Source organism: Ahaetulla prasina, chromosome 8, assembly GCF_028640845.1.
Source record: "Ahaetulla prasina isolate Xishuangbanna chromosome 8, ASM2864084v1, whole genome shotgun sequence".
In the NCBI taxonomy this organism is placed as follows: Eukaryota; Metazoa; Chordata; class Lepidosauria; order Squamata; family Colubridae; genus Ahaetulla; species Ahaetulla prasina.
This window is the reverse complement of record NC_080546.1, coordinates 66,344,588-66,371,429: the sequence shown is the minus strand read 5'-3', so window position 1 is coordinate 66,371,429 and position 26,842 is coordinate 66,344,588. Positions and strand designations below refer to the sequence as shown.

At 44.0% G+C, this 26,842-nt stretch overlaps 1 protein-coding gene across 5 annotated transcripts in view; it reads left to right on the top strand.

Annotated features, from left to right (window-relative positions):
- PROM1 (prominin 1) overlaps positions 1-26,842 on the top strand; it is a 258,262-nt gene that overhangs the window by 157,591 nt on the left and 73,829 nt on the right. For all 5 annotated transcript variants that reach the window (XM_058193311.1, XM_058193310.1, XM_058193309.1 and 2 more), the window contains one exon: positions 10,471-10,555. In XM_058193311.1, the coding sequence (XP_058049294.1) occupies positions 10,471-10,555 (85 nt within the window). The remainder of the gene's footprint in view (positions 1-10,470; positions 10,556-26,842) is intronic.

Below are 26,842 nucleotides of genomic sequence, written 5' to 3'. Positions count from 1 at the left end.
GGAACAATGAGAAGATTAATAGTAGTGCAGACTTAGTAAATAGTTTAATAGTGTTGAGGGAATTATTTGTTTAGCAGAGTGATGGCGTTCAGGAAAAAAATATTCTTATTTGTTTATTTATTTATTTATTTTATTCGATTTTTAGACCGCCCTTCTCCCGAAGGACTCAGGGCGGTGTACAGCCAAGTAAAAATCACAATATAAACATTAAAAGAAATTAAAACAAAACATATTATAAGGTGGCCAAATTTAAAACAATTTAAAACATTAAAATATAAATAACCCCAATAAAATTTTAGGCCAGTCCCGCTTGAGTAAATAGGTGCATTTTCAGCTCACGGCGAAAAGTCTGAAGATCAGGCACTTGACGTAAACCAGGGGGAAGCTCGTTCCAGAGCATAGGAGCTCCAACAGTCTAGTTGTTCTGGTGTGCAGTGCTCTACAGCATCGTTTTGAGGGTAGGAGTTGAAACAGTTTATGTCCAGGATGTGAGGGCGTTAGGGTTAGGGTTAAGTTGGATGTTGTTTCCGCAAGCACAACTTAAGTAGTTAAGTATTAAGTAGTTTCTAAATAAGAGAAACAAGGTCAATGTCAAGATTGAACTACTTTGCTCCTTTCAAACCTTAACACTTTTCAACTTGCCAATGAACTGGGGGAGGGAAGGGGGAAATAGAATGCTGAGATTATGTGTGTGGACTGTGAAAGCCTGGCAACCATCAAGGTCACCTCTGCAGATGTTTGAGAAAGAGATGGACTGATGCAGTGGCAGGAGCTCAGGCTCAAGTGGTCCCACAGGCAGTGGGGCTGCTGCCAGATTACGTTCTGGTTAGGGATGACCGAGAACTCACGCCTCTGAAAGCCATGTTTGATGGGCAGCTGGATAATCTAGCCTATTTCCTGAACCAGGAACTACTTGGAGCGATATGAAGCAATGTATCTGGTGATGTTGCCTGCAGGAACATAATTACTTCGAATCTAGAAGGAGAGGCAGCAGTCTGGGTGGTGTTCCTCCATGACGAAGGGCCCCTGGAGTTGGGAAGCATGAATGCCTTCCTGGATGAGCTTCGAGCTATATTTGGAGACCCTGCACAAGCCCGTCAAGCAGAATCCGGGATCTGCACTATAAGGCAACGGAGTAGGCCAGTAGCCAAATACATTCAGGAGTTCTGCAGCCTTGCTTGGAAGCTGAACGGATGGCTGGAATTCTTGCTGGTCTATCACTTCCAAGACAGACTAGATAAGGAACTGTACCAAAACTGCCAGCCCCAGGGAATTCCAGACAACCTAAGGGCATGGTATCAGCTGGCAAACACAGTGGAATTATACCTGTTGGAGTACCGGCAACACACAGCACATAAGGGTCATCCCCGATGATGCAAAGAGAGATGCTTGCTGGCATGCAAGGGGCCAACAGCCCCTCCCTTGACCCCAAAGGAGACTCCACGGCACCTTCCCAGAGCCTCCTTGTGCAAAAGAAGGCCATTGGGCTGCTAATTGCCTAGCCCCACAACCCATATCAGCACTGAGGGTTCCAAGTCAATGGAAGCCAAGAAGATGCTGAGGAAGATGAAGGAGAAAACATGGGTGGCACAAAGGGTCATGAGGTCTCTCCCCCCCTCCAGCGAGGTGGAGGCAACTGTGACCCCCAGCAAGCCCAACCTGGTCTTCTATGAGAATGACAGCAAGGGGAGGGTGATCTGATGGTAAGTGGAACCATCGTCCCTTTGACTGCCCAGGTGGAGAAGTTAGTGCCCCACTCAGGAGCAAGTGAGGAGCACTCACTGCCCTTGGTTAGCCTACGAACTGTGGAAAAGATGGGACTGAGACTTAAAAAATTGAGGCAGCTTATGAAGTTTGAACAATGGCTCCCTCACTGGGGAGTTGCCCACCACATGCCTAACTGAGCCAGTAACCCTGAAGGCAGGGAGCCACAAAGAGATCTTTTTTTATTATTATTTATATCCCGCCCTTCTCTGAAGACTCAGGGCGGCTTACACTGTGTTAAGCAATAGTCTTCATCCATTTGTATATTATATACAAAGTCAACTTATTGCCCCCAACAATCTGGGTCCTCATTTTACCTACCTTATAAAGGATGGAAGGCTGAGTCAACCTTGGGCCTGGTGGGACTAGAACCTGCAGTAATTGCAAGCAGCTGTGTTAATAACAGACAGACTTAGTCCGCTGAGCCACCGGAGGCCCATTTGCTTTATAGTAACCCCCAAAATGGCAGAGACTATGATATTGGGATTGGTGTAGCTGAAAAAGTGGGATCCAGTGGTGGACTGAAGGATTACAAGAGGCGCTTGAAGAGTAAAGCAGGCAGATTGCAATGCATGGAGATTATGCACAAAGGTGGCGAAACACTATTGGTGAGGAAGGAAAACATAGAATCCATGAATGCACTATCTGAAAGTGGCCAAGTGGGGCCAGGATCCCAAAGGAGTACCAGGACCTAGCTGAAGCATTTAGCGAACAGGAATTGGAGGTACTCCCTCCCAATCACCTCACTGACTGTGTCATTGAAATACTGCCTGGAGAGAAATTACTCAAACCAAAGATGTATTCAATGACTGCAAGGAAAGGAGAGGAGCTCAGAAGCTTCACGGATAAAAATCTAGCTAGGGACTTCATCCAACTGGCAAAATCTAGGATGGCAGCTCTGGTACTCTTCAAAGAAAAGAAATATGGGTCTTTGAGATCATACATGGATTTTCGAGGGATTAAGGAGGTCTGTGTGGAAAACATATAACCTCTCCCACTTACGCTGTGATATCTGGCCAAAGGAAGGGTGTTCACCAAGCTGGACTTGAGAGAAGCATACTACCGAGTGAGGATTAAAGAGGATGACAAGTGGAAAGCAGCTTTCAATTGTCCTTTAGGATGTTACCAATTCCAGGTGATCCATTTTGGGCTACAGGGCGCACCCATGGTATTCATGCAACTGATAAACAAAGTACTGCATGAGCAGCTGTATCAGGGGGTGCTAGTGTATCTGTACCACATCCTTGTTTATTCTGAAACGAAGGAAGATCACCTAAAGTTAATGCAGAAAGTGCTAGGGAAACTATTGAAAGCCAAGCTCTACACTAAAAACTATCCAAATGCAACTTCCACAAAACCGGTTTGAATTACTTGGGGTACCATATGTCCAGTGAGGGAGTGGAGATGGACCCTGGAAAGGTGAAAGCCATATTAGAATGGGAAGCCACCCAGACCAGAAGGCAACTACAGAGTTTCTGGGTCTTTGCCATCTTCTACTGTCAGTTTATCTCCTCATTTGCACAGATAGCCTTCCCTATCACTGAATTACTAAAAAACGGGCAGAGGATAGGTGAAACCTAAGCCTAGCCAGCCGCTTAACTGGATTATGGAATGCCAAGAGGCTTTTGAAAAGCTCAAACAGATTTTTGTAGGGAGCCAACACTTACACACCCAAATCCAGAGGAACCATTTGTAATACAAGCCGATGCTAGCGATGTGGCAGTGGAGCCCATTTTGCTCCAAGGAAATGCAAAGGGGACACTACAACCCTGCGTCTACACTTCCCAGAAACTGACTGACACCAAAAGACTTTGGGCAGTATGTGAAAAGAAGGCATATGCTATTTGATGGATGCTGCTGACTTGGAGGCAATTCCTGGAGTGCAGTAAGATCCCTTTCAAAGTGTGGACTGATCACAAGAATTTAAAAACCTCAAGGAAGCTGTCCCCTAAACAAGTACGATGGGATCAGTACTTTAATAGATTCAATTTCACCATTTGGTACGTGCCAGAGGGGAAGAATTTCTTTGCCTATGCGCTCTCTTGGATTCCCCAATACAAAAGTACCCAGGTGGAAACAGTTAACTCCATTATCCCGCCCCGCCCCCACAACTGGCAGCGCAGGAATCTGTGAGGTAGCAGCCACTAGCCACTCCTCAGCTGGCTGATAGTGCTCTGACCCAATGGCTAAAGGAAGCCCTGAAAGAAGATGCATGGTTCAAGGACCACAAAAACAAGCTGATGATGAGAGAGGACCTGGCGTGGAAGGGAAACAAACTGTATGTTCCAGCCAGCCATGTGCTTGAGAAAGAGATGCACTATTCCCATAACAAAAGGACGTCTCATAATTGGACAATGTGATCACCTAGAGGTCAGGAGAAAGGAAAGCTATTGTTTAACTTTAAGCAAGCATTTGCATGGGAAAACCAGAGCTGGTTTTGATTCTTCAGTACCAAAATGGTGTATTCAATTAAGTTTTACTTTTGGGAATTCAAAGCTTTTGAGAGAGTTTCCTTCTTTTGGGTTCACTAGTTGGACAGCTGACAGTCAGATTATTCTTGCTTTGAAGTAGAAACTAAGTAAAAACTCAAATATTTTTCATAAGCCAAAAATTGTCAAGAATTCCATCAGATGTTTGAGTCTTTGAGAGAGAAAGTCTAATTCTATACTTACATAGAAATATCTCATACTTAAGTATCTTGAAAAAAATAGTTGTGTTATTAATTTGATTCCAAAGATTTTTTTTTTATTCAAAAAGTTTTACAGAAAATTTTCCCCCCTTTCCCCCCACTTCCCCTCCCCCCTCCCTTCACAACCCCCCTCCCCCTCCCCCGACTTCCCGGATCGAGCACAAGGTATAGTTAAAAATGAAATAAACATATGCTAAAAAATTTTAGTCCCAACTTAATTATACCCCTACAATCATCAATTCCTAACTTCCCCCAAAAACAATAAAAAATAATACATCATAATCATTCAAAAACAGTCTGATAACTCTTAGTCTGATATCTACGTTGAATATAGTCAATCCATTTTTCCCATTCCTTTAAGTATCTTTCTTATGTATTTTCTTTCAAAAAGGCTGATATCTTCGCCATCTCAGCCAAATTGGCAACTTTCAATATCCATTCTTCTATTGTAGGTACTTCTTTTTTCTTCCAATATTGTCCTATTAGTAATCTTGCTGCAGTTATTAGATTTAAAATCAATTTAGTCTCAATTACTGTACAATCCGTAATAATTCCCAACAAAAAAAATTGCGGCAGGAACTTTATCTTCTTTTTCAAAACATTTTGTAAAATCCACCAAATTTTTATCCAAAAGGCCTTTATATCCTTACAAGTCCACCAAATATGAAAATATGTAGCATCATCACAATTACATCTCCAACATTTTGCTTGCATATCTGGGTACATGCACGATAATTTCTTAGGATCTAAGTGCCATCTATAAAACATTTTATAAAAATTTTCCTTCAGATTCTGTGCCTGCGTGAATTTAACATTTCTAACCCAAATTTTTTCCCAAGTTTCCAATAATATTGGCTCCTGAAAATTTTGTGCCCACTTTATCATACAGTCCTTTACCAAGTCCCTTTCAGAATCTATTTCAAGTAACACATTATACAATCTCTTTATATGCTCCTGAGACTGATTTCTAATTTGCTTTACCAAATTTCCCTCGTTCTGCTCTATACCAATTTTCTGATCTTCCTTCCATCTAGCACGTAGTTGCTCATATTGAAACCAAGTATAATTTTTCCTTCTTCTTTTAGTACGTGCAGAGATTTTAATTGCAAATTACCTCTTTCAGTATACAAAAGATCTTTATATGTAATCATTTCCTGATTCTGTTCTATATTTATATTCTCTATTGTATGTCTAGGACTTGCCCATATAGGAACCTTATAATTTAGTTTGTAAGAGTATTTTTCCAAACACAGAGGAGCAGTTCTTAACACATGATTTTTAAAGGCCTTATCCACTTTTTTGTCATAAATTAAATATGCATGCCATCCATATAGCAAATCATAACCTTCTATATTCAAAATTCTTTCCTCCGTTAAGTTAAACCAATCACTTATTACAGAGAGAGCAGCTGCTTCATAATATAATTTAAAATTAGGCATTTTTAAACCTCCCCTTTCCCGGGAATCTTGAATTATTTTCATTTTAACCCTAGCTTTTTTACCTTCCCATATAAATTTATTAATTCCCTTCTGCCATTCCTCAAGATTCTTATCTCTCTTAATTATTGGTATCATCTGAAAGAGGAATAAAAATCTAGGTAAAACATTCATTTTAATAGCAGCTATTCTCCCCAGCAAGGATAATTGCAATTTTTTCCAAACAATCAACTCCTTCTGAACTTTTTGCCATAAAACCTCATAGTTATTCTTATACAATTTCACATTTGTGATGTAATATAGACCCCTAAATATTTAACCTTCTTTACAATTTCAAATCCTGTTATTTCCTCTAATTTTTCTTTCTGTTGTCTGGCCATATTTTTTATTATCACTTTTGTCTTTTTCTGGTTTACCTTAAACCCTGAAACCTTCCCATATTGATCAATTATTTCCAACAAAGATATACTAGAATTTATAGGGTTTGTTAAAGTAATCACCAGGTCATCTGCAAAAGCTCTCAGCTTATATTCATGTTGTCTAACTTTAATTCTCTCTATCTCCTTTACTTCTCGTATTTTATCCAATAACGGTTCTAGAGTTAAAATAAACAATAATGGTGATAAAGGACATCCCTATCTTGTTCCTTTCGCAATCTTAAAAGTTTCTGTTAAGCTACCATTAATTATAATCTGTGCTGTTTGCTCTCCATAAATTGCCCTAATTATTCTTGTAAAACCATCTCCAAATTGCATCTTTTCTATTAATTTAAATAAAAAATCCCAATGCAATCGATCAAAAGCTTTCTCTGCATCAAGAAAAATAAATGCTGCTGGAATAAAATTTTTCTTTTCTAAATACTCCAGTAAATTAACAATCTGCCTAACATTATTCCTCATCTGTCTCCCTTTTATAAATCCAGATTGATCATTATGAATTCTTTGCTGCAAAATCAACATTAATCTATTAGCTATTATTTTAACAAAAATCTTATAATCATTATTTAAAAGTGAGATTGGCCTATAATTCCCAGGTTTAGAACAATCCTGTTCCTCTTTTGGTATCAATGAAATAAAAGAGGTTCTCCATGAGGGGGGAATTCCCCCTCCTATTTGTATCTGATTAAATAATTCCTTAAGTGGACCTAACATCTCATCCTGTAAATTCCTATAATAACTAACTGTAAGCACATCCGTACCAGGAGTTTTCCCCATTTTTAATTGTTTAATTACCAAAATAATTTCTTCAGAAGTTATAGGCCGATTCAGTTCATCCGATTGTTCTAAAGTTAAATTTTTAACCTTATATTCCTTCAAATAATTATCAATATCCCTGTTCAATATATTATCTTTAAGATATAAATTTGTATAATATTCTAAAAAAGCTTTTTTAATTTTATCCTGTTGGTATCTCTCTTTACCTTTATATTCTATTTTTTCTATAGTACGTTGTTTTTGTCTTTTCCTTAAAGTATATGCTAACCATCTACCAGGTCTATTTGCATTACAAAAAGTATTATGTTTGGCATATTGTATATTTGTTGCCACCTGATCAGCTATTATCATATTAAATTGATTCTGTAATAACTTTATTGCATCTTTAAGTTTTTGATCATGCGAGTTATATATTAATAATTGTTGTTTCTTATAAATTTCCTCTTCTAAATACCTACGCTGTCTTTGTTGCTTATTTCTCTGTCTATTATTAATATATATTAGTACACCTCTCATAAAAGCTTTACTAGCGTCCCAAACCATTTCTATCGATGTTTCGTTATTCAAATTATAATCAAAAAATTCTTTCATCTGCTTTTTACATTGATTTACATTATCCTGATATCTAACAAATTTTCATTTAATCTCCAAGTTCTTCTACCTTCTTTTCCATATTGCAATTCCATCCAAACAGGACTATGATCAGACAAAGATCTTGGAAATATCTTAGTTTTCTTCACCTTAAAAAGCAAATCATTAGAAATTAAAATAAAATCAATACGTGAAAAAGATTGATGCCTATCAGAGAAAAAAGTATAGTCTCTTTCCTCCAAATTCCGCAGTCTCCATAAATCTCTCAACTCAAAATCTTCTATCATATCAAAAAAGGATTTAGGCAGCTTTGCATATGCAGGTATCTTCTTAGAAAAAGTTCTCTTGTCCTTTCGTGTATCTATTACTCCATTCCAATCTCCCAATATAATACACGATTTATAATCCCATAGAATCAATTTATCATACAACATTCTATAAAATTTTTCTTGTTGCTGATTGGGTGCATATATACCAAACAAGAGGGTCTTTTTTGTTTCTATTGTAAGTTCAATAGCAATATATCTTCCGTGAATATCTGCCTCTATTAACTTGGCTGGTATATCTTTTCTCAAATAAACCACTATGCCATGTTTTTTGTCCAAAGCAGAAGCAACAAAATGTTTACCTAACTTTGAGTTTATTAAGTACTTTTGATCTGATAGTTTAATATGTGTTTCTTGTAAGCAAATTACATCATTTCTAAATTGTTTCAAATAATGAAATATTTTTCTTCTCTTCTGAGCTGAATTCAAACCATTGATATTCCAGGTCAAGATTTTATTTGCCATTACTGGCCTGCTGAAGCTTTTGAGCGATCAGCTGAAGATCGTCCTCCCATATCTTCGGCCGTGCTCCTCCCACCGCTTCTGTAGCAGAATCCTGAACTTTACTTTGAGTTTGTTGCTCCTTTTCCTTACGCTTAAGGGCTCCCCTCGTCAGTCTTTGTTCTTGTGGTTGTTCCTCAGATGGTAACATCACTGGAGTCACCTCAGCTTCCACACCCATTTGAGTCTCTTGAATTCTTTTTTCTATTATTTCTACTTCAAATTTCAGCACGGTGGAAAGAAAATCTTTGGCCTTAAGCACTGTATCAATGCGATATCTCCTTCCTTGATAATACACTGTCAAACCAACTGGAACCTCCCATCTAAATTGAACCTAGTATTTCTTAAGTTCTTGTGTAAAAAATGTAAAGTCCTTTCTATCCCTTAACATCTTGGGAGGAATCTCTTTCAAAACCTTCAGCTCCTGTTCTCTTATTTTCAAGTTTTTCTGAAATGCAACTTGCAAAATTCTTTTCAAAAAATAAACCACAATATCTCTAGGAAGTTTCTTCTGCCTAGCAATCCAGGAATTAACACTATAAATTTTGTCAATTTGATAAGCAACCTCTTGTGGATCAAGTTCAATAAATTCAGCCAGAGCTTCTGATAAAAACTTTTTTAAATCTTCCCCTTTCTCCTCATTCAAGCCCCTAATTCTCAGAGCTCCTTCCATCATTCTATACTGCATCACCACCACTTGATCTTCATTTTTGTCCAGTTTAATTTGCATTCCCCCCATTCTATTTTCTATTTGCTGAGTTGACTGAGCAATTTCTGGCACCTCCTCCTCCACCACCTCCAGTCTTTTTGTCAAGCCTTGGAAAGCCATCAAAATATCTTCTCTTATTTTTTTATTATTCTCTTTTATTTCCTCTCTTATTTTCTCATTATTATCCATTATTTCCTTAAACTTTTCTTCAAAGACTTTCCCTTGTTCTTTAATCAAATCTTCTAAAGCTGGTTCAGAACCCCTTCTACCCCCAGTCTTAGGTGGTTTAGTAGCCATTTCAGTTTTTAAGAGTCACAAAATATAAGTCTAGAAACTTCTCTTTTCCCCTTTAAGTATAGGAGAGCTCACTTCACTTCATTAAAATCCACACATAACATTTCTTAGCTTCTTAGTTACACAGGCTGTTTAGAATTCCATTCGTCACTTTCACTCCCTTTCAGGCGCCATCTTAAAGAGTCAGTTGAAACAAAGAAAAAAAAAGTTTCTCTTTTTAAAAGGGTAGAAGTCAGGAAATCAAAAATACTTGCAATCCAGTAATTGTTCGCTCGCACTCATTCCGTCTGCATTTAGGAATCCATAAAGATAAGACAATTAGCAGAGATGGACACTTTCTTCTTTTCCTGCTTTTGCAGGCACACACTGAAGTCGGAGCTTGGCAGGAATATTTATGGGACCCTCGACCCACAGGGCTCTGCTTAATTAAAAATAAAGCCCCTGGGGAGGTCTACCACACCCCCGCAGCTCTTATTTTTCTCTTTCATCCAGAGAAAGAGATTAAAGCCGGCGTTTTCCTGGCTTTTACGAAGTTCAGTACGGAGCTCCTTAATTAGGAGCTCAGCGAAGAAGGTGGCGCCAACGGAAGCCCTTGATTCCAAAGATTATTTGAAACTTCCAAATCTTTAGGTACTTTGGGTGAATTGTCTAATGTTTGCCTTTTGAATAGCAGAGTCATCACAAATTGTCCAAGTAATTCTCAACTTCAAATGTGGTTGTGAGGTAAGGTAGGAAGGGTTTGGTTAGCAAATTTGGGGATTTTATAAGCTGCCCAGTTGTTAGGGGGGCGGGCAGCCTTAATAAATATAATGAAATAAATAATCTTTCTATTTCTTTGAATTCAGACTGATACTGTATTCAGTTAAATAGATTTTTGATGGAAAATACTAGGATCCAAAATTGGAAACAAATTCTTGATTTATCCTTTTTCTATATATCTTTTTAGTGACTGCAAGGAAAATAAAGGCATTTATGCTACACTTCGCTTGGAAAACCTTTTCAATATCCATAAAATCCTAAACATCAGCATGGTGAGTTTAACAGTTTATCAGTATCTTAATACTTTACTATGTGACCTTTTGCATTTTGCTCTATTTTGGTTTTGCTAGAAAATATGATTTATAAGAAGTGAGCTGTTTGTGCATTGTAGTGATTGAATCCCTGGCCCAAATATGAATTTTTATCATTGTTGCAACGTGGCACTCTGGGATCCTTCATTTGTCCTTCAGCGCTTTTATTCATTCTGTTCCTGGCAGCTTGTCTGTGTTTGGGGTCCTCCTTCAGCTCAATTTTGCTTCAGGCTGTTTCCTTTCACAGGATGAACTGTGTGTTTTCATTTAATGTTACAGGATTTGAATTCCAATATTTACAAAGCACCTCTGATGTCAACTTTCTCCAGGCAGTGCTAAACATTAAAAATGATAGAATAAAAAATTATCTAAGATACTTCAAATGAAATAGAAGCAATTAGAAACCTGGTAACTACAGGCCGATTTCACTTTTAAATAATGATTATAAGATTTTTGTAAAAATAATAGCAAATAGATTAATGTTAGTTTTACAACAAAGAATTCATACTGATCAATCTGGTTTTATAAAAGGGAGGCAGATGAGGAATAATGTTAGACAGATTATTAATATATTGGAATATTTGGAAAAGAAGAATACTTCAGCAGCACTTATTTTTTTGGATGCAGAGAAAGCTTTTGATCGATTGCATTGGGATTTTTTATTTAAATTAATAGAGAAAATGCAATTTGGAGATTGTTTTCTTAGAATAATTAAAGCGATTTATGGAGAGCAAACAGCTCAGATTATAATAAATGGTAGTTTGACAGAAGTTATTAAGATTGCGAAAGGAACAAGACAGGGATGTCCTTTATCACCACTATTGTTTGTTTTGACTCTGGAACCATTATTAGATAAAATACGAGAATTAACGAAAATAGAGGGAATTAAGATTAGACAATATGAGTACAAAGTTAGAGCTTTTGCAGATGATGTAGTGATTACCTTAACAAATCCTATAAATTCAAGTAGATTTCTGTTGGAAGTAATTGATAAATATGGAAAGGTATCAGGATTTAAAATAAATCAGAATAAAACAAAAGTGATAATTAAAAATATGTCTATACAACAGAAACAAAAACTAGAGGAAATGACAGGATTTGAGGTAGTAAAAAAGGTTAAATATTTAGGGGTTTATATTAGCTCATCGAACAAGAAACTTTATAAGAATAATTATGACTTGCTATGGCAAAAAGTTCAGAATGATATGAGTGTCTGGAAAAAATTGCAGTTGTCGCTATTGGGAAGGATTGCGGCTATTAAAATGAATGTGTTACCTAGATTTTTGTTTCTGTTCCAGATGATACCAATAATTAAAAAGGATAAAAATTTGGAAGATTGGCAGATTGGGATTAATAAATTTATATGGCAGGGTAAAAAGGCGAGGGTTAAAATGAAAATAATACAGGACTCACGGGAAAGAGGTGGCTTAAAAATGCCTAATTTTAAGCTATATTATGAAGCAGTAGCCCTTTCAGTAATAAGTGACTGGTTTAATTTAATGGAGGAAAGAATTTTGAATATAGAAGGTTATGACTTGTTATATGGATGGCATGCGTATTTATTTTATGAAAAAAAAGTGGATAGGGCTTTTAAGAATCATGTGTTGAGAAGTGCTCTTTTGCGAGTCTGGAAAAAATATTCTTATAAATTAGATTACAAGATGCCTATATGGGCGAGCCCCAGACATGCAATAGAGAATATAAATATAGAACAGAAACAGGAAATAATTACTTATAAAGAACTTTTGTATGCTGAAGGAGGTAGATTGCAATTAAAATCATTACAGGTATTAAATGAAGAAGGGAGGAATTATACCTGGTTTCAATATGGGCAAATAAGTGCTAGATGGAAAGAAGATCAAAAAATTGGTATAATGCAAAGGGAGGAAAATTTAATAAAGCAAATTAGAAATCAGACCCAGGAGCATATAAAGAGATTGTATAATGTGTTGCTTGAAATAGATTCAGAAAAGGATTTGGTAAAGGACTGTATGATAAAATGGGCACAGAATATTCAGGAACCAATAATGTTGGAAACATGGGAGAAAATCTGGGTTAGAAATGTTAAGTTTACTCAAGCACAGAATTTAAGGGAAAATTTTTATAAGATGTTTTATAGATGGCACTTAGATCCCAAAAAATTATCACGTATGTATCCTAATATCCAAGCGAAATGTTGGAGGTGTGATTGTGATGACACTACATATTTTCATATTTGGTGGACTTGCAAGAAAATTAAGGCCTTTTGGATAAGAATTTGGTGGATTATTCAAAATGTACTGAAGAAGAAGATAAAGTTCCTGCCACAATTTTTCCTTTTGGGAATTATAACGGATTGTACAGGGATTGAGACTAAACTGATTCTGAATTTAATAACAGCAGCAAGACTGTTAATTGGACAATACTGGAAGAAAGAAGAGGTACCTACAATAGAAGAATGGATACTGAAAGTCATTAATTTGGCTGAGATGGCTAAAATCTCAGCTTTTTTAAAAGACAATACGCAGGAAAGATATTTAATTGAATGGAAAAAATGGATTGATTATCTACAAAACAGATATCAGATTAAGAAATATCAGATTGCCTTTGAATAATTAGAAAGTTATTTTATTTAATGGGGAGGGGGTTGGGAGATGAAAAGCTTTGGATGAGGTTAATTGGATTGGAAGGGAAAATTTTATTTTATGTTTGGTTTATGTATAACAATACCTTGTGATTGACCTGGGAAGCCGGGGGGGGAAGGGAGGGGGGAAGGGGGTTTTCTGGGAGGGAGGGGGAAAAAAAGGGGCGAAAATGTCTTTGTTTTTTTTTTAAACTTTTTCAATAAAAAAAAAAGAACAGAAATAGAAGCAATTAGTGTACATTCATAATCTTGCTGTTGCATCTTATGATGCCAGTGTGCCAGGCTGAATTAAAAATGCTTTTTCCATATGCCAGAATTAGTACATACCGAATGCTTAGGAGTAGAGAAGAGGGCAAGTTTTCAGAGAAGGGGCATCAGAACAGAAAAGACAGATTATCTAGTGCGCATGTCCAAGATGGCGCCGCGCCGCTGAACAGCTGTGGCGGCGACGGGCCTATCTTGGACCCGACCGGGTCGGGGGGGGTCTTTTGGACAGCTTTGACCCCCCGCCCGGGTAGAGGACAGTACGACGGATCGGAGGATGGGTGAAACGAAGCAGGGCGCCCCCGGGTTCCCTCGGGAGGAGTCCCGGAGTCCCGGAGCACTCCCCCTCCCCCCGGTGGCGATAAGACCGGCGGCGGCCTGGCATTTTCCAGCGGCGGCGGCGGTCGGCTTTTCAGCGGCTGCAGTGGCAGCCTAGCTTAGCTCTGCCCTAGGAAGGGCTTTAGAGCCTCTCCTCTTCGCCCCTTGGTCTGCGGTGTCAGAGGTGGGGGCCTTTTCCAACGGCGGCGGCGGCGGTCGAGTTTTCGGCGGCGGCCTGGCGTTGCTCCTGGAGGAGCCTTGGAGCTCTCTCCTCTGGTGGTGGCAGCGATGGCGGCCTGGCCGGACCGGCCTGGTGGGGGCCTAGCCTGTCGGTGGGCGGCTGGGTCCCGCGGTGGCATGACCCAGCAGGCCCGGCGGGTGAGTGGCCTACTTCAGCTGGCGGCCTGGCCTAGCGACCATGAAGAGGCCCGATGGTCACCTTCTTTGCCACTCTGAAGGTTATCCACGGGCCTAGGGGACGCCCTCCCTACCATCTTGGGGGCGTCTATGGCTGTCTGTGGGGGCTTTTTCGAGTCCTTTGCCCCCCCCCGGATTTTGGGAGAGAGGCGTCTCGTCGGTGGAGTGGCTGGCCATTAGGCACGTGCCCGTCCTCTTTGTCATCTTGAAGGACGATCACGGGCCATGTTGGCGCCTTTTTTTCATCATCTTAGAGGACGCCTAAGGGCCGGCTGCAAGGGGACTTTTTGAAGATCTTTGGCCCCAGTGGGGTGAATTGAGGCGGGTCCTGGACAATCCTAGCTGGACTACTGTAGGACTTTATCCTTTTCCCCCATTTCCTCGTCCATAGTCCACCCCTCGGGATAGGAGGGGTTGGTGCTCTGATTTACTCATGGCGGTTTTTCATCTACCGCCTAAGAACTATATTTCGTCTGTCTTTCACCCGGAACTACTGGTGTGTCAATTTCCATCGTGACAGGTCCAGGATGGGTCTACTTGCCGGACTTTTAGCATGCGGACATTTACTGCGGCTGACCTTCTTGCCCTGCGAGATTCCCCTCTCTCGCGGGTTTGGCCCTCCACGCTATCGAGGCCCATCTTGAGACGGGTTTTGGAACCCCGAGAGATGGCATGCCAAAATAGGAGACTCAGGGTTTTTAATTAACTGTTTTAATAGATTTTTAAGGGAATTTTAATGGGAATTTTAAGGGAGGGTGGGGGAGGACTCATGGTGGGGAGAGAACCCGTCGGGAGGGTGGGAGGTTAAGGCGGGCGTTGGGGTAGTCCGTCGGGAGGGGAGCCAGTCCTTGCGCGTGCTCGTGACGGTTTTTTAATAGGTTCGGAGGTTAGGGGGGAGATTGCGTTCCTGTTGGTGAGGGTGGCCTGATTTCCACGGTAAGTGGGAGGGGCAGATATGGCGGAAGGGGGGGATCATATCGTTCTGGGGGGGGCGCGCTCGATGTGTGCGAGCGGTCGCGCGCCCCGATCCCCCGTCCTTTTCCCGTTCCCCGGATGGTCAAGACCCCCAGAGCCTGGGCCTTCGGCTGATGTTATGCAACGCAAGGTCCGTAGTTAATAAGGCCCCCCTAATATACGACCTTATCCAGGGGGGCGCTGCGGACCTTATAGGCGTTACGGAAACCTGGCTGGGCACGGAAGGGGGTGTGCCCCTTGTTGAGATGTGCCCACCGGGTTTCCGTGCATTCCATCAGCCGAGGGCCCAGGGTAGGGGTGGGGTGGTGGTGGTTGTGATTAGAGAGAGCCTAGAGCCGAGGGAGACCACTGTACCTCAGATTGCCGGGTGCGAATCCCTCTTTGTGAGATGGGGTCATAGGTGTCAGATGGGTTTGCTGATCACGTACCTGGCTCCTTGCTGCGTGACAGCTGCCTTGCCCGAGCTCCTGGAGGTGCTGGCCGGGGTGGCAGTTGAGACCCCCAGACTTTTAGTCATGGGGGACTTTAACTTGCCATCGTCCGGCTCGTCATCGACGGCAGTTCGGGAGTTCATGGCTTCCATGACGGCCTTGGACCTGACCCAAGTAGTTGATGGCCCTACTCACACTGGGGGTGGCACTCTGGACCTGATTTTTGTCTCTGGTCAGTGGTTGAGAGATCTGGACTTAAAGGAAATAGTCACTGAACCTTTGTCATGGTCAGATCACTCTCTTCTTCGCCTGGACTTTCTGACCGCCATTCACCACCGCAGGGAGACGGAGCCGACACGTTGGTTCCGTCCCAGGCGCCTGATGGACCCGGAGGGCCATTTCCTGAGAGTCTGGCTCACGGCTCGGTTGAGGAACTTGTTGCGGCCTGGGAACGGGCCGCGGCGGGGGCCTTAGACCGGGTCGTGCCTTTGCGGCCTCTGACCCGGCGCAGGTCCCAACCGGCTCCTTGGTTCTCCGAGGAGCTGAGAGGGATGAAGCGCCGGAGAAGACGCCTAGAGAGTTCCTGGAGGTCTAGCCGTTCAGAAGCTGATCGGACACTAGTGAAGTCCTATACTAGGGCTTACCTAGTGGCATTGAGGGAAGCGAGGCGTAGCTACGCCTCCTCCCTCATTGCATCGGCAGATAACCGCCCAGCCGCCCTGTTTCGGGTGACCCGCCCCCTCCTACACCAGGGGGAGCGGGATGACCCGTTGCAGGGACGTGCTGAGGAGTTTAACGGTTATCTATACGATAAAATCGTTCAGCTTCGGGATGGTTTGGACCAAGATTGCGGTGTCTGGTGAGACGGCTGAGGTGGTCTTGGTGACATTTTATGGGATGAGTTTGACCCTGTCGCTCCCGAGGACATGGACAGGTTGTTGGGGAGGCTGAATGCCACCACATGTTTACTGGACCCGTGCCCCTCCTGGTTGGTGCTGGCCACGCAGGAGGTGACACGAGGCTGGCTCCAGGCGATTACGAGCGCTTCTTTGGTGGAGGGTGTCTTTCCGGCCGCCTTGAGGCGGTGGTGAGGCCCCTCCTCAAGAAGCCTTCCCTGGACCCAGCTGTTTTAGGTAATTATCGTCCGGTCTCCAACCTTCGCTTCGCGGCGAAGGTTGTTGAGAGTATGGTGGCATATCAGTTTCCCTTGCACCTGGATGAAACTGTCTATCTAGACCCGTTCCAGTCCGGTTTCCGGCCCGGTTACAGCACGGAGACGGCTTTGGTCGTGTTGATGGATGATCTCTGGAGGGCCAGGGATAGGGGTTGTTCCTCTGCCCTGGTCCTATTAGACCTCTCAGCGGCTTTCGATACCATCGACCATGGTATCCTGCTGCGCCGGTTGGAGGGATTGGGAGTGGGAGGCACCGTTTATCGGTGGTTCTCCTCCTATCTCTCCGACCGGTCGCAGTCGGTGTTGACAGGGGCAGAGGTCGGCCCGGGCGCCTCACTTGTGGGGTGCCGCGGGATCGATCCTCTGCCCTTCTGTTCAACATCTATATGAAGCCGCTGGGTGAGATCATCAGTGGGTTCGGTGTGAGGTACCAGCTGTACGCGGATGACACCCAGCTGTACTTTTCCACACGGACCACCCCAACGGCTATCAGTGCTGTCCCGGTGTCTGAAGGCCGACGGGTCTGGATGGGGAGAAACAGGCTCAAGCTCAATCCCTCCAAGACAGAGTGGCTGTGGATGCGGCATCCCGGTACAGTCAGCTAAATGGCTGACCATCGGTGGCGAGTCATTGGCCCCGATGGAGAGGGTGCGCAACTTAGGCGTCCTCCTGGATGAACGGCTGTCTCTAGAAGATCATTTGACGGCCGTCTCCAGGAGAGCGTTCTACCAGGTTCGCCTGGTGCGCCAGTTGCGCCCCTTTCTGGACCAGGAGGCCCTATGCACGGTCACTCACGCTCTTGTGACGTCTCGCCTGGATTACTGCAACGCTCTCTACATGGGGCTTCCCTTGAAGGGCATCCGGAGGCTGCAGTTAGTCCAGAATGCGGCTGCGCGGGTGATAGAGGGAGCCCCTCGTGGCTCCCGCATAACACCCATCCTGCGCAGGCTGCACTGGCTACCTGTGGCCTTCCGGGTGCGCTTCAAGGTTTTGGTGACCACCTTTAAAGCGCTCCATGGCATAGGGCCGGGTTATTTACGGGACCGCCTACTGCGACCAGATACCTCTCACCGACCCGTGCGCTCTCACAGAGAGGGACTCCTCAGGGTGCCGTCAGCGAGGCAGTGTCGTCTGGCGACACCCAGGGGAAGGGCCTTCTCTGTGGGGGCTCCCACCCTCTGGAACGAACTCCCCCCAGGACTCCGTCAACTTCCTGACCTTCGAACCTTCCGTCGCGAGCTCAAGACACATTTATTCATCTGTGCAGGACTGGCTTAGATTTTAAATTTAGAGGGGTTTTAAATTGATTTTAATATTTATATTTTATATTTATATTTCTATTTTTTAATAATTTGGGCGTTAGAATAAGTTTTTTAAGGATTATTTTAATTTGTACATTGATGTTTTATATGCCTGTGAACCGCCCTGAGTCCTTTGGGAGATAGGGCGGTATATAAATTCGAATAATAATAATAATAATAATAATAATAATAATAATAATAATAATAATAATAATAATAATAATAATAATAATAATAATAATAATAAAAATACAGTTTGGGTCCCAAGGATGTGGCCCAATCTAGAAGGATTTATTGCAGCCATTAGATGGGTTGACATGAAAAAGGGATTCTTGGGAGTATTCTGATCCAGTTATTCTCATGTGCGCTGCTTGGAGAGTCCAAGCTATGGGTATTCAAAGCGTCTGATTGGCCAGAGACTGAGTTGCAAAATCTTTGGCCCCACCTCTTCCTCCCAGCCAAGCCTCAGTTTTTTCAACTCAGTCAGCCTAGAGAAACACAATTAGAGATGCTCTTACTATTTTTCTTAGTTTGGAGATATATTTGTTTTTTTGGGAATTATTTCTGTGCAGAGGCTTGCAGGAAGGCCGGGGAAGGTGCACCTTGTTGCAGGTGGCGCGAATGGCCAGCAACCCCCAGATCGGAGTCAGGAAGCGACTCCAGGCCTTTGGCAGGCCAGTGGACAGCTGAGAGGTGGACCTCAAAGGAAAGCAGGTTGCGGGCTGCCGTGAGTGTGGGCAACCAGTGGGAGGAAAAGGAGTCATTTTGCCAGCTCCGTGCTACCTATGGAGGCTTTTGAAGCGTGTTCTGAATGTGTTGTCGGTCTTACACCTGATTTGGAGAGCAGACCTAGAGCAGAGGCGCAGAGAAGCTGTTTTTGCCGGTTTCGCACCATTTTTTGCTTCTCCTTTGCTGCGTCTCCATATTTGGGTTCTTTTTGTAACCGTGTTGTCAGTTTGCAGCCCTGTTGCCGCTATTCCTGCTTGGATTATCATTTATGGTGTTTTTTTTTGGGACACTGAAAGGACTGTATTAGCCTTATTGCAAGGCCTGGTGTGTGTTTTCTTGGCTGGTAGCAATTTTTTTTTTTCTGACCAACGCCCAACATGGCGGATCATGCTGACACATGCAGCAGCAACTTGACTAATTCTTGCCCCAGGCAGAGATCAAAGGCTTTTCATCCAAAGGGGGCTGAATCAATTGTAAGTAAACCCACAACCAGATCCAAGTCTAAAGCTGCTAAATCTGCTACATCTGTTGCAGCTGACAAAGATGCCATACGTAGGCAAAAAGCCTTGGAGGAGCAGTTTGCCAAAGCTCAAAAGCAGGCAGAGGCAGCCAGGTCCAATCCAGTGCCAGTTCCTGCCAAAGAAGCTAGCACTTCTAGAGCACAGGGAGATCAGTTAAATTGGTCTCCTGAAGCAGAAGTGGGGACACAGAGTTTTCATGCTATTTCTTTTCAGTAACATTATGTTCATCAGCCTGCTTCCAGGCATAGGCATTCTGGGCCTTCAGCCACGTTCACACCTACAGCAGCAGAGCTCCGCCCGGTAGAGAATCTGGGGTCAGGTTTGTCCCAGGAGCTTCGTTTGTTGATTACTCAGACTATTTCACAAGGCATTGATTCTGCTCTCCAACAGTGGGGCTTGGCTCCCTCGTTGCCTTTGAGGTCTCCCCTGCCATTATCCTCCCTTACAAGGTGAGGTGGGATTTTTGCCTGAACCTCATTCCCCATTGCATTCCTTACATAGTGAGGTTTCATTTGAGGGAGAGGTAGAACTGGGAGTTTTGCAACGTTGGATGAGGAAGGCACATCCCAGGGTAAGCCTACTCATGCTGGTCTATTTAAGCCTCACTTGTTCAGGACTTTGCTAACAAAGGTTAAGGGCACAGCTAATATGGGTGTGGCTAGAAAGGCAGAAGTGGACCCTTTGAGGCCTTGTGACCCTCTCACAGATTTGTTTACTGAGCCAGTTACTACTCAGGAAGTGATTCCTTTGCCACAGTTTTTTAAGGATGTCATACAATGGCAATGGGCCCAGCCGGGTTCAGTTCTTTCCCCCACTAGGATGGACAGGAAGTTGTACACTACTGAGCAGGAGCTTGAAGATCTTTTGCAGATTCCTTCTGTGGATGCTCCCTTGGCTTCCTTGGTATCAGCGGCTGTTCTTCCTTCAGACACAGCTGAGGGCCTTAAGACTGAGGACAGGAAAGCAGAGCTTTTGGCTATAAGACTCATCAGGCAGCTGCCTGGGCTATTTGATCTGCCACAGCTGCATCTTTTTTCACAAGAATATCCCTCTTGTGGCTACGTCAAAGGCAAGCCAGAGCAGCCGCGGAGGATACCAGGTTGCAACAGGATATTAGCAAACGTATGGCAACAGCTGAATTCATGGCAGATGCCATCTTAAATGCATCTAAATTTGCCTCACGAGCCCCTTGCTTCCAATATTACTCCTTGCTGTCTATTGTGGCTTCACCAGTGGCAAGCTGATAGTCTAAATGGTGGCTGGCTTCAGCCCTGTTTAAAGGGGGTAGCCTTTTTGGGGAGGTCCTTGATCCTATCCTGGTGGAAGGTAAGGATAAACAGAAGGTTCTCCCATATACCTACAGAAGGGCTGAGCTGACATCCACTCTCTTTTACAGGAGGCAGTCCTTTCAGCCTCAGGAGGCGAGCTTCAACTCCTCTTCCTACCAGAGATCCTGTTCTCAGGGCTTGGATAGATCCCAGGATAGGCCATCCTTTCGGGACAGAGCCAGGCACCCACAAGACAGGTGTCCCTTTCAGGGAGCCGGTAACCGGCCTTACCGTCGTTCCAAGTAATTCCTTTGGAAATTCCCATTGGTGGCCATTTAAACAGCTTTGTCGACCAATGGTCAGCTACCACTTTAGGTGCTTGGGCTTTGCAGACAGTGAGGCTTGTGCTCACTTTAGAGTTTTGTTCTAACCCACCAAGCTGGTTTGTCCAATGTCCGGTTTCCAGAGATTCAGTTAAAAGAGATCTTATGGAGGCCAAGATCCAGCACTTGCTGGATATCAAGGCTGTAGAACAGGTGCCAGTAGACCAGAGGGTTTGCAGTTATTATTCCATCCTTTTTCTGGTTCCCAAGATTTCAGAGGGACAAAGTCAGAGGTGGGTTTCAGCAGGTTCTGACCTGTTCTAGAGAACTGTTATTGGAAATTTTGAGTAGTTCGGAGAACTGGTAGTCAAAATTCTTTTATTAAAAAAGTTTTTTATTTTCCATAATAGTTCCCACAATTTGATCAGTGTACAGTACAATCACTTATCCAACAATCGATCCTATACTCAAATTATGATCAATCGGGCCTGCTCGGTCGCCACTCCCTTCCTTAATCCTTTCTACCCTTCTCATCCTTCTTCTACTTTCCCCACCATCCTCCTCCTCACTTTCTACTTCCCCTCCTCCTTCCCACTTCTCACTTCCATCCTTTCTAACCCTCTATCTTCCCCTCCTCCTCCTCCTCCTATCCTCCTCCTATCCTTTCTTCCCCCTCCCTTCTCTCCTACTTACCTGCCTACCTACTTTCTTCCTTCTTTGCTCCTCTTCCCTTACCCTTTCCCTTCCGGAGTGGTTACCGAGCAGCCCCGACTTTACACCATTCCAACTTATTTAATTCTACCATTATTCCTGTACAATGACAATCAATCAATTTATAATCTTCCCCCTTCCCCCCCACATTTCCCCTCCCTCCCCCCTCCCACCGAGAATTCCCAGAACAGAATACAGGGTATAGTAACTAACAAACATAATCTAAAATATAACATAAAACATAATCCATTTCACACCATCACACTATCAATTCCCTTCTTTCTTAAACTCTAATACATAGCAAATCCTAACTTCACTCAAAAACTAATTGGTATTTTTTAATCTGATACTTATTTTGAATATAATCGATCCACTTTCTCCATTCCAAAATATATTTTTCTTGTGTATAGAACATTTTTCAAAATGTTCTGCATAATCCACCATATTTTAATCCAAAAAGCTTTAACTTTTTTGCAAGGCTTCCGGTTGGCTCCGTTGGCAATGGAGGTGATCTTTTTGATCACCAACCTCTGGATCGTGTTGGATTGCTAGGACAGTGACAATCAGCTGCCCAGCGGTTCGAAATTCCCCCTCTTCGGGCGAAGAAGAGGAGGTGAGCGAAAGAGGCAGAGGTAGAGCTTCCCTAGAACTCCTGGAAGACACCAGGGGGTTTGAAGGTTAAGCCCCCTCAGAACTTCAAAGCGCTCCAGATCCGAGGCTTTTTTCCTGCTTCAGCAGACCTAATTGCCATGACCAACGCCGGGACCAATTTTAGCTTAAAGAAGAAAATACCGGACTGAAGAGAAATGGGAGAACTCTAACTACAAAAGCAAGTAATTAAATCAATTCCCTGTTGTTATTTTTTTTAAGTTTTGGAGCTGACTTCAAAGCGAAAATGGCGGCTGTTCTTTAATGAGCTAACCAGTTGAAAATGAAAGTGTAAGAATTCTCACTGTCTGCTGTGTATTGCTGAAGAATTGCTGGAGACTTTTTAAAACATTGTAACGAGAAGGGGGAAGAGACATTGAGACTGTTTCTTTAAAAGACTTAGAAGATTTATAAGTAACATTAAGTTAAAGAGAAACTTTAAGAGATGGCAGCAAAACAATTAAAGACAACTGTAACAAAACCCCCAGGAACATCTATACCAGTTTCTCCAGCACATACAGCAGATACAAAATCACTAAATTTGGAAGCACTTCAGGATAATTTGAAAGATTTTATGAGAGAATCCCTTAATGATGCTATGAATTTGCAAACTTCTCAGATAGAAAATAAGTTTAAATTAATTACAGAAGAAATGTCAGAGATGAAAAAACAGATGTTAGAAATTCAAATTGGAAATAAAGAAATCAAGGAAGGTTTGGTGTCAGCTGTACAGGGTTTGGCATGTGATTTTATTGGAGCAGGAAGTAGAAGAAATAAAGCAAGTTAATTTAAAATTGGAAAATAAGATTGAGGAAGCTCAAAGTGAAATGGATAAAGCAGATGATGAAATTTAACTTTAACTTGCCATCTGCCGGCTCGTCATCGACGGTAGCTCGGGAGTTCTTGGCCTCCATGACGGCCTTGGACCTGACTCAAGTAGTGGATGGCCCCACTCACATCGGGGGAGGCACACTGGACCTGATTTTTGTCTCTGGTCAGTGGTTGAGAGATCTGGACTTAAAGGAAATAGTCATTGAACCTTTGTCATGGTCAGATCACTCTCTCCTTCGCCTGGACTTTCTGACCGCTACCCAACACCGCAGGAAGACGGAACCATTACGTTGGTACCGTCCCAGGCGCCTGATGGACCCAGAGAGGTTTCGGACGGAGCTTGGGCCACTTCCTGAGGGTCTGGCTCACGGCACGGCAGAAGAACTAGCTGCAGCCTGGGAACGGGCTGCGGCTGGGGCTTTAGACCGTGTCGTGCCTTTGCGACCTCTGACCCGGCGCAGATCCCAACCGGCTTCTTGGTTCTCCGAGGAGCTGAGGGGGATGAAACGCCGGAGAAGACGCCTAGAGAGTTCCTGGAGGTCCAGCCGTTCAGAGGCTGACCGGACACTAGTTAGATCCTATACTAGGACCTACCTAGTGGCACTGAGGAAGCGGCGTTCTCGCCTCCTCCCTCATTGCGCCGGCAGATAACCGCCCAGCTGCCCTGTTTGGTGACCCGCTCCTCCTTCACCAGGGGAGCGGGATGACCCGCTGGGACGTGCTGAGGAGTTTAACGGTTATCTATCGATAAAATCGTTCAGCTTAGGGACGGTCTGGACCAAAATTGTGGCGATTCAGACGGGTATCTGAGGCGGTCTTGGTGATGTTGTTTGGGATGAGTTTGACCCTGTGACTCCGAGGACATGGACAGGTTGCTGGGTAGATTGAATGCCACCACGTGTTTATTGGACCCGTGCCTCCTGGCTGGTGCTGGCCACTCAGGAGGTGACACGAGGCTGGCTCCAGGGATTACGAGTGCTTCCTTGTTGGAGGAGTCTTTCCGGCCGCCTTGAAAGAGGCGGTGGTGAGGCCCTCCTCAAGAAGCCTTCCTGGACCCGGCTGTTTTAGGTAATTATCGTCCGGTCTCCAACCCGCCGCGAAGGTTGTAGAGAGTATGGTGGCATATCAGTTTCTGCACCTGGATGAAACTGTCTATCTAGACCTGCTCCAGTCCGGTTTCCGCCCGTTACAGCACGGAGACGGCTTTGGTCGCGTTGATGGATGAACTCTGGAGGGCCAGGGATAGGGGTTGTTCCTCTGCCCTGGACCTATTAGACCTCTCAGCGGCTTTCGATACCATCGACCATGGTATCCTGCTGCGCCGGTTGGAGGGATTGGGAGTGGAGGCACCGCATCGGTGGTTCTCCTCCTATCTCTCCGACCGGTCGCAGTCGGTGTTGACAGGGGGGCAGAGGTCGGCCCCGAGGCGCCTCACCTGTGGGGTGCCCCAGGGATCGATCCTCCCGCCCCTTCTGTTCAACATCTATATGAAGCCCCTGGGTGAGGTCATCAGTGGTTCGTGTGAGGTACCAGCTGTACGCGGATGACACCCAGCTGTACTTTTCCACACCGACCACCCCAACGAAGCTATCAAGTGCTGTCCCGGTGTCTGAAGGCCGACGGGTCTGGATGGGGAGAAACAGGCTCAAGCTCAATCCTCCAAGACAGAGTGGCTGTGGATGCCGGCATCCCGCACAGTCAGCTAACCGCGGCTGACCATCGGTGGCGAGTCATTGGCCCCGATGGAGAGGGTGCGAACTTAGCGTCCTCCTGGATGAACGGCTGTCTCTAGAAGATCATTTGACGGCCCTCTCCAGGAGAGCGTTCTACCAGGTTCGCCTGGTGCGCCAGTTGCGCCTTTCTGGACCGGGAGGCCCTATGCACGGTCACTCACGCTCTGTGACGTCTCGCCTGGATTACTGCAACGCTCTCTACATGGGGCTTCCTTGAAGGGCATCCGAGGCTGCAGTTAGTCCAGAATGCGGCTGCGGGTGATAGAGGAGCCCTCGTGGCTCCCAGTAACACCATCCTGCGCAGGCTGCACTGGCTACCTGTGGCCTTCGGGTGCGCTTCAAGGTTTTGGTGACCACCTTTAAAGCGCCCATGGCATAGGGCCGGGTTATTTACGGGACCGCCTACTGCGACCAGATACCTCTCACCGACCCGTGCGCCTCACAGAGAGGGACTCCTCAGGGTGCCGTCAGCGAGGCAGTGTCGCCTGGCGACACCCAGGGAAGGGCCTTCTCTGTGGGGCTCCACCTCTGGAACGAACTCCCCAGGACTCCGTCAACTTCCTGACCTTGAACCTTCCGTCATGAGCTCAAGACACATTTATTCATCTGCAGGACTGGCTTAGATTTTAAATTTAGAGGGTTTTAAATTGATTTTAATATTTATATTTATATTTATATTTCTATTTTTAATAATTTTTAGAATAAGTTTTTAAGGATTATTTTAATTTGTACATTGATGTTTTATATTGAACCGCCCTGAGTCCTTTGGGAGATAGGGCGGTATATAATAATAATAATAATAATAATAATAATAATAATAATAATAATAATAATAATAATAATAATAATAATAATAATAATAATAATAATAAATAATAAAATACAGTTTGGGTCCCAAGGATGTGGCCCAATCTAGAAGGATTTATTGCAGCCATTAGATTTGACATGAAAAGGGATTCTTGGGAGTATTCTGATCCAGTTATTCTCATATGCGCTGCTTGGAGAGTCCAAGCTATGGGTATTCAAAGCGTCTGATTGGCCAGAGACTGAGTTGCAAAATCTTTGGCTATTTCCTCCCAGCCAAGCCTCAGTTTTCAACTCAGTCAGCCTAGAAACACAATTAGAGATGCTCTTACTATTTTCTTAGTTTGGAGATATATTTGTTTTTGGGAATTATTTCTGTGCAGAGGCTTGCAGGAAGGCCAATGCACCTTGTTGCAGGTGGCGGAATGGCCAGCAACCCCAGATCGGAGTCAGGAAGACTCCAGGCCTTGGCAGGCCAGTGGACAGCTGAGAGGTGGACCTCAAGGAAAGCAGGTTGATCCTATGTGCAACCAGTGGGAGAAAATCATTTGCCAGCTCCGTGCTACCTATGGAGGCTTTTGAAGCGTGTTCTGAATGTGTTGTCGGTCTTACACCTGATTTGGAGAGCAGACCTAGAGCAGAGGCGCAGAGAAGCTGTTTTTGCCAGTTTCGCACCATTTTTTGCTTCTCCTTTGCTGCGTCTCCATATTTGGGTTCTTTTTGTAACCGTGTTGTCAGTTTGCAGCCCTGTTGCCGCTATTCCTGCTTGGATTATCATTTATGGTGTTTTTTTTTGGGACACTGAAAGGACTGTATTAGCCTTATTGCAAGGCCTGGTGTGTGTTTTCTTGGCTGGTAGCAATTTTTTTTTTTCTGACCAACGCCCAACATGGCGGATCATGCTGACACATGCAGCAGCAACTTGACTAATTCTTGCCCCAGGCAGAGATCAAAGGCTTTTCATCCAAAGGGGGCTGAATCAATTGTAAGTAAACCCACAACCAGATCCAAGTCTAAAGCTGCTAAATCTGCTACATCTGTTGCAGCTGACAAAGATGCCATACGTAGGCAAAAGCCTTGAGGAGCAGTTTGCCAAAGCTCAAAAGCAGGCAGAGGCAGCCAGGTCCAATCCAGTGCCAGTTCCTGCCAAAGAAGCTAGCACTTCTAGAGCACAGGG